Raw genomic sequence first — 8,450 nt, forward strand, 5'->3', positions numbered from 1 at the left:
CGTGATATATAAATAGTTTCTCATTCACGCCCACATTTTCGTTCTGTGCGTTCCCCTCAGTTTTCCCCATTTCTCCCCTATTCCCTCTTCAGTGGTATTGTCATCAAAGCAGGTGCTTTCGCTTGTTTGTATTGTTTGTTTGTATGGTGTTTTTCGTTGCATGGAACCAGTAGTTATTCAGCAACGGGACCAACGGATTTACGTGACTTCCGAACCACGTCGAGAGTGAACTTCTATCACCAGAAATATACATCTCTCACACCTTAATGGAATGCCCGTGAATCGAACTCGCGGCCACCGAGGTGGTACGCCAACATACAGGCGTTTTTCATGACATAAAGAACATGACCCCGTGGAGGGGCAGTGCCGTCAGTGCACCTCATGCGGTCCACTGCAGGCATTACTTAAGGTTCTCTGCAGCATGCCTTCGGCCCCTAGCTGCAACCCCTCTCATTCCTTTTACTGTACCTCCTTTCATGTTCTCTTTCTTCCATCTGACTTTCCACCCTCTCCTACCAATTGATTCATAGTGCAACTGAGAGGTTCTGCCCCTGGTGCATCTTTCAAACCTTTCGCTGTCAATTTCCGTTTCAGCGCTGAATGACCTCATAGGTCCCAGCGCTTGGCGCCTTTGGCCTAAATTCTATATTCAATTCAGTTCTAACAAACATGATTTCTGCCTTCACAGACGCCTCGGAAAAGACACTTCATGGCATTCCAAGGGGTTTTGATTCGTGAAAATAATTCAACTTTACCTTTGAAAGAATGTACAAGGATTTTATTTAGTGGAAATAAAACTTTGTCTTTTAAAGAAAACACGGGGATTTCATTTAGTGTAACAATAAGATTTTATCTTTTAAGGAAAATACAGGGACTTTATTTGCTGGAAATAATAAGATTTTACCTTTTAAAGAAAACAGGAATTTTATTAAGTGGAAATAATAAGATTTTATCTTATAAAGAAAACCCAGGAATTTTATTTAGTGTAATAATAAGAATTTATCTTTTAAGGAAAATACAGGGATTTTATTTACTGGAAATGAAAAGATTTTATCTTTTAAAGAAAACAGGAATTTTATTAAGTGGAAATAATAAGATTTTATCTTATAAAGAAAACACAGGAATTTTATTTAGTGTAACAATAAGAATGTATCTTTTAAGGAAAATACAGGGATTTTATTTAGTGGAAATAATAAGATTTTATCTTTTAAAGAAAACAGGAATTTTATTACGTGGAAATAATAAGATTTTATCTTATAAAGAAAACACGGCTTTTATTTCAAAGAAAATACAATACAAAGATGTCACACACTTTACTTTTTTATAATTGAAAGGGAATATTGGTAGGAACCAAAAATATAAAATAAATATTGATTTTTTTAAAAGCTATTTCTTCATCCTCTTTTTTTTTTCTTTTTATTTACAGATTTAAAGGGAGCAGTTATTCTCATTCTTCGTCCACGCTTAACATTCTGGACACCAATAGTCTTAATGAATATGTCTTAGACGGCGATACCGGTGAGTATTATATATATAATTATTATGTTTTGCATATCTCGACTGTTTTAAATCAGCGAAACACTAAACTTCGAGACACAAGATTTAAACTTGACCTAAACACGGTCTAGAATTCAGTGATTGAAAAACTAGAACAAGGTGGAAGCAACTTGAATTATATTATTATTATTATTATTATTATTATTATTAATTATTATTATTATTATTATTATTATTATTATTATTATTATTATTATCTTCCATCCTGATGCCATTCAGAATTCTAGGAGTGTTGCACGGTTGTCATGGATTTTATCTTGGATTAGATCATCTCAATAAACATTTATAAAAAGAATATTTTTGTTGCTGAAGTCTTCAGGTAATTCTTATCATTACGTCTACTCTGATATAAGTATCATATTATATATATATATATATAATATATATATATATATATATATATATATATATATATATATATATATAATATATACACACACACACACTCACATATATATATATATATATATATATATATATATATATTATATATATATATATATATATATGTATATATATATATATATATATATATATATATATATATATATCCGGCATCGTTTAACCATAATATCATTAATATCATGATTATTTTTAATCGTACAAGAAACGTAAGAGCATATTTGGAACCTAGTGAAATGTTCTATCAGAATAATGTTTTACTTTTTCTCTGCGACTAATATTAAAGAAGTTACTTTTGCGAATGAACGCCATAACATTCTTTGGAACTTTGAATTTCAAGTCAATAAGGCCCCTGTGGTGGGCTTGTTTCATATGAATCGGGTTCGTCTCCTGACCAATAATAATAATAACAATAATAATAATAATACTTTATTAAAAGTAATTGCTACTTCAGCAGCGTTACACTTGTAGAGATTCTTCTCTACTTTCCGAATAGCGGCTTTTTCCGTGCTACTTAACAGGCTGGTAGAGCGCCTATAGAGGTCATGATCAAATAGTGTCAAAATCGGTGTATATATTTGAATTTTACAGATAAACTATGATATATGTAAAATTCAAATATATATACCGATTTTGACACTATTTGATCATGACCTCTATAGGCGCTCTACCAGCCTGTTTAAGTAGCATGGAAAAAACCGCTATTCGGAAAATAGAGAAGAATCGCTACAAGTGTAACGCTGCTCAATTAGCCATTACTTTTAATAAAGTATGCTTGAGAGAGGCGTCTGCTTCCTAAGTACAACAACAACAACAACAACAACAATAATAATAATAATACCTTAGGTAAAATATTAATTTAGATATAATTTTGATATAATTTTGATTTGTTGTATGTCCAAAACTTCCCTTTCCATTTGCAGGTGAGGACATAACCGATATATTAAATGAAGACAGCTTTTGCAAAAGTTGGAAAAGGACAACTGTGTGATGCTGCAGGCTGCTGAGTATTCTCAACATATTTTTGTATCATAGCTGTAAATTGTTCATATTGTGCTAAAAAATTGTTTCTATATTTTTTCTTCTGTTTAAGAAAAACAGTTTACTAAAATAGACGTGATTCAGATTCAAAGTGTCATTTCAAAAAAGATGCCTGAAAGTCTTGTACTGAATTAACCAGTTATCTTGGTTGTGACATTGTCAATAAGTATTTATATAGAGATAAGTATTTCTAACGGCCACATGCGTAAGTCTGATGAGCGGGAAACAAACACATTTTCATATTCCCTAGCATGAATCGAACCAACTCACAGTCCAGGGAGAAGGCCTGGAGGCGCCATGTATGGAGCATTATTCATTCTTGCTAAATCCTTTGAATATTTTTTTCAGTCTTGCTTAAGTCTCTGTGTATTTTTTCAGTCTTGTTGAAATCGACTTGTTGAAACCTCCTTAGTATGTCTTCGGTCTTGCTGAAACATCTGTGTATTTTTCCAGTCTTGCTAAAACCTCTGTGTATTTTTCCAGTCTTGCTGAAACCTCTGTGTATTTTTCCAGTCTTGCTGAAACCTCTGTGTATTTTTCCAGTCTTGCTGAAATCTCTGTGTATTTTTCCAGTCTTGCTAAAACCTCTGCGTATTTTTCCAGTCTTGCTGAAACCTCTGTGATTTTTCCAGTCGTGCGGAAAAACCTATGTTATTTTTCCAGTCTTGCTGAAACCTCTGTGTATTTTTCCAGTCTTGCTTAAACCTCTGTGATTTTTTCACAGTCTTGCTGAAACCTCTGTGTATTTTTCCAGGTATTGATAAAAACTTTGTGTATTTTCCAGTATTGCTGAAACCTCTGTGTATTTTTCCTAGTCTTGCTGAAACCTCTGTGTAATTTTTCCAGTCTGTGCTGAAACCTCGTGTATTTTTCCAAGTCTTGCTGAAACCTCTGTGTACAGTCTGAAAGACCTCTTGTCCGATTTTTCCAGTCTTTGCTACCCTTCTGTGTATTTTTCAGTCTTGCTGAAACCTCTGTGTATTTTTGAGTGCTGAAAAACTCTGTATTTTTCCGTCTGCAAATGACCTCTTGTGAAAACCTCTTTACTGAAACATCTGTGTATTTTTCAAGTCTTGCTGAAACATCTGTGTATTTTTCCAGTCTTGCTGAAATATCTGTGTATTTTTTCAGTCTTGCTGAAACCTCTGTATTTTTCCAGTCTTGCTGAAATCTCTGTGTATTTTTCCAGTCTTGCTGAAACCTCTGTGTATTTTTTCAGTCTTGCTGAAACATATGTGTATTTTTCCAGTCTTGCTGAAACCTCTGTGTATTTTTCCAGTCTTGCTGAAACCTCTGTGTATTTTTTCAGTCTTGCTGAAACCTCTGTGTATTTTTTCAGTCTTGCTGAAACATCTGTGTATTTTTCCAGTCTTGCTGAAACATCTGTGTATTTTTCCAGTCTTGCTGAAACATCTGTGTATTTTTTCAGCCTTACTAAAACCTCTGTATTTTTCCAGTCTTGCTGAAACATCTGTATATTTTTTCAGCCTTACTGAAACCTCTGTATTTTTCCAGTCTTGGTGAAACATCTGTGTATTTTTCCAGTCTTGCTGAAACATCTGTGTATTTTTTCAGCCTTACTGAAACCTCTGTATTTTTCCAGTCTTGGTGAAACATCTGTGTATTTTTCCAGTCTTGCTGAAACATCTGTGTATTTTTTCAGCCTTACTAAAACCTCTGTATTTTTCCAGTCTTGCTGAAACATCTGTGTATTTTTTCAGCCTTACTAAAACCTCTGTATTTTTCCAGTCTTGCTGAAACATCTGTGTATTTTTCCAGTCTTGCTGAAACATCTGTGTATTTTTCCAGTCTTGCTGAAACATCTGTGTATTTTTCCAGTCTTGCTGAAACATCTGTGTATTTTTCCAATCTTGCTGAAACCTCTGTGTATTTTTTCAGTCTTGCTGAAACATCTGTGTATTTTTTCAGCCTTACTGAAACCTCTGTATTTTTCCAGTCTTGGTGAAACATCTGTGTATTTTTCCAGTCTTGCTGAAACCTCTGTGTATTTTTTTAGTCTTGCTTTGACCTCATGTGCGTTGGTTCTATTCTTGGCACTAAAGGCTAAAGTTTCTTTTTATTTTTTATATTTCCCGCAAAGACTTAGGTTTGTAGTATTATGAATATCCAAAAAAGTATGAGTTAGAATTACATAAGTATGGATATATGTATACATCGTATAGAGAGAGAGAGAGAGAGAGAGAGAGAGAGAGAGAGAGAGAGAGAGAGCAGGAAATCTGGCTAAAACTGACTTCCTTTTTGACAATGTATTATAGTAGAAAAACGTCGAAAAGATATTGCCGGAAAATGCTCCAATTGCCTTGAATTATTTCAATGTCGAACAATGCTTGATCCGACCTCCAACTTACTCGAGATGCATGCAGGATTTTCACCTCGTGCATAAGTAGTAAACATTGTATTCCTCACTTTTAACGTGAATTAAAACGTGATAAATAGAGGCTTGTTTCACCAGCGAAAATTAAAATAGATAAACTATATTTTATTAGAAGTCATTTTTCTGTACTTTAAAACATAGTTATTACTTTTTCACATTTTCATTCTGATAAATAAATCATAAAAAATCTTAACCTAAAATTCCTGTATCTTTCACTCAACGCGAAACACCTTTTGCAGACATTTTTCCGCTCTTCCATAGACCTTTCCTACCCCCCTCCCCAACAACAAGAACACCAACAACAACAAAGTAGTTTGTAGGTTTACTCCCCGAGTAATCGAAAACTTGACTCATATAGAAAAAGTTACGATTCTAGAAACAAAATACACTGGATCACAGCACACATGATATTAGAGTCTTCGTCGTTTTCTTTGCTCAGGTGGAGGCAAAGAAGTTGCCAGTCTTAGCAGCATGTTCCGAGTCTTATGCACAGAAAACTTTCAGCCGCGGCCCATGAAACTCAGCCACGGTCCGGTGGTGGCCTGTACTGATGGTCCTAAAGCAGTACCAGAAATAGGATTTTGGCTAAACCTTAAATCAAATAAAAACTACTGAGGCTAGAGGGCTGCAATTTGGTATGTTTGATGATTGGAGGATGAATGATCAACCTACCAATATGCAGCCCTCTAACCTCAGTAGTTTTTAAGATCTGAGGGGGGACTGAAATGCGGACGGACAGACAAAGTCATCTCAATAGTTTTCTTTTACAGAAAACTAAAAAGTAATTAAACTCAACTAAAAAGAAATATGGAATAATTCATGACGTCCCGATTAGAAAATGGTCACAGACTTCTTCAGTAACTGACTCGACTACTCGCCAGTACGAGCTCATACTTCAACTTTTATTTCCATTTCTCGGAAACAGTTACCGATGCAGAGTCTGTCAGACTCATACCTATGTGTTTTTATGCAGGTTTGCAGTTACCTCGTGAGACACTCTACTACTAAAAGTAACAAAGCTATTTCATAAATGCTTATACAACTTCAGATAAGTACTATAATGTTGTCTGTAGCACTAGAGACAAACTATGCAATTATCGGCAAGTAAAAACTGCACCGAAGATTCTTCAGTGCATTCGAGTTTTCTGTACAGCGTCTAATGCTATATGAAACTCTCAGCCACGGCCCATGAAGCTCTCAGCCGCAGCCCGTGAAGCATTCGACCACGGCCCAATGGTGGCCTGTCCAATGGTGGCCTGTTGTCGGCACCTATTGGTGTGCCAGGCGCATGATAATGACTAACTTTAACCTTAAATCAAATAAAACCTACCGGTGCTAGAGGGCTGCAATTCGATACGTTTCACGATTGGAGAGTGGATAATCGACATACCAATTTGCAGCCCTCTAGCCTCGGTAGTTCTTGAGATCTGAGAGCGGACAGAAAAAGTACCGACTAACAGACAGATAAACATCTCAATAGTTTTCTTCTTTTACAGAAAACCGAAAAATGGTACGATGCCGTGGTCGGAGTTGATGAGAGGGTCCTATTAATGGAAAACTAGTTGTCTTTAGAGTCAAAAGAAAGCAACACTTAGATACTCTTGTATATTAATCTTAAGCATGTGATCTGCAATGGGCAATATAAAGGTGGTAAGATCATGGTGTCGTTTATAAAGGGTGTCCGTAAAGTCACAGTACCATTAGAAACAATAAATACTTGAAATGTTACTGGGACTTTATGGACGCCCTGTATAACTGTTATTACTATTGTTTGATAACATTAATGGGACGGGAAGTTGTAAGAGCTGTTGTTTTCACGTGATCTTGCTGAGCCATATCATGTATGTATCGTGTTTATTTTAAAGCAATTGCATTTTAATTGAAACTGTGATGAAAAATAAACAGTGGTCTGTACTTTCCGAACGAGTTTTTGTATTATCCTGAACTCCTCAACACCGTAAGCCGAGCATTTATCAAATAAAAGTCTGTATGTACGTAACACAAATAGGATGATGAAGTAAGTAGGAAAGGAAACACGGTGAAAGAAGCAGGAAAGGAAGCACGGCGAGAAAAGCAGGAAGGGAAACACGGTGAGAGAAAAAGGAAAGGAAACACGGCGAGAGAAGCAGAAAAGGAAACAGCGAGAAAAGGAGGAAAGGAATCACGGTGAGAGAAAAAGGAAAGGAAACACGGCGAGGAAGCAGTAAAGGAAACACGGTGAGAGAAACAGAAAAGGAAACAGCGAGAAAAGCAGGAAAGAAAACACGGTGAGAGGAAAAGGAAAGTAAACATGGCGAGAGAAACAGGAAAGGAAACACGGTGAGAGAAGCAGAAACGAAAACACGGTGAGAGAAACAGAAAAGGAATCACACAGTGAGAGAAACAGGAAAGGAAACAGCGAGAAAAGCAGGAAAGGAATCACGGTGAAAGAAACAGATAAGGAAACATGGTGAGAGAAGCCGGAAAGGAATCGCGGTGAGAGAAACGGGCCAGTTCTCTATAGACTTGCCCAACTGATTCTGCAGTTGATTTGAACCACTGCAAACTTTGTTCGCTGACATTACAGCTTGGTGAAATGTCTGGTGGGGAAGGAGGTATGGATGTGAAGGCTGTAGTAAAGTAAACTGACGTCAATCTTGAGTTTTGCTATTAACTGCCATATCACTGTGTTCATTACTCATATATTTAGTATGCAACTTTTTACTGCTCTAACCACTGCTACAATCAAATTATTCTCTTCGTCCGTTTTACGTTCATAGTAAAGAGTAAAGAAGAATGTTTTTCATTTTCAATATATCCAGGGACTATGTTTTGTGACCCTGACATCGAATTAAATGCAGAATGGTGACAGACGTGGTTCTCTATAAGGCGTAGTACGTCAACATGCCCTATAGTCAATTTTTCAAAGCCGACGGTTTTTCAGGGAAAAACTTTATTTGTGTTGGGTGCGACATTCAATGGCCTTGCGGTATAAAAACGTCATAGAAAAATAATAATAATAATAATAATAATAAAAATAATAATAATAATAATAATAATAATAATAATAATAATA

General features: G+C 35.6%; 1 protein-coding gene across 1 annotated transcript in view; it reads left to right on the top strand.

Annotated features, from left to right (window-relative positions):
• The window catches only part of LOC135196138 (toll-like receptor 2), a 74,704-nt gene extending 67,390 nt beyond the window's left edge, over nucleotides 1-7,314 (top strand). The window contains exons 25-27 of the mRNA XM_064222679.1: nucleotides 1,427-1,518; nucleotides 2,883-2,966; nucleotides 6,892-7,314. Of these exons, the coding sequence (XP_064078749.1) occupies nucleotides 1,427-1,518; nucleotides 2,883-2,950 (160 nt within the window). The 3' untranslated portion in view covers nucleotides 2,951-2,966; nucleotides 6,892-7,314. The remainder of the gene's footprint in view (nucleotides 1-1,426; nucleotides 1,519-2,882; nucleotides 2,967-6,891) is intronic.
• Nucleotides 7,315-8,450: the final 1,136 nt, after the last annotated feature.

The sequence above is a fragment of the Macrobrachium nipponense genome, chromosome 17, assembly GCF_015104395.2.
Source record: "Macrobrachium nipponense isolate FS-2020 chromosome 17, ASM1510439v2, whole genome shotgun sequence".
Taxonomy (NCBI): Eukaryota; Metazoa; Arthropoda; class Malacostraca; order Decapoda; family Palaemonidae; genus Macrobrachium; species Macrobrachium nipponense.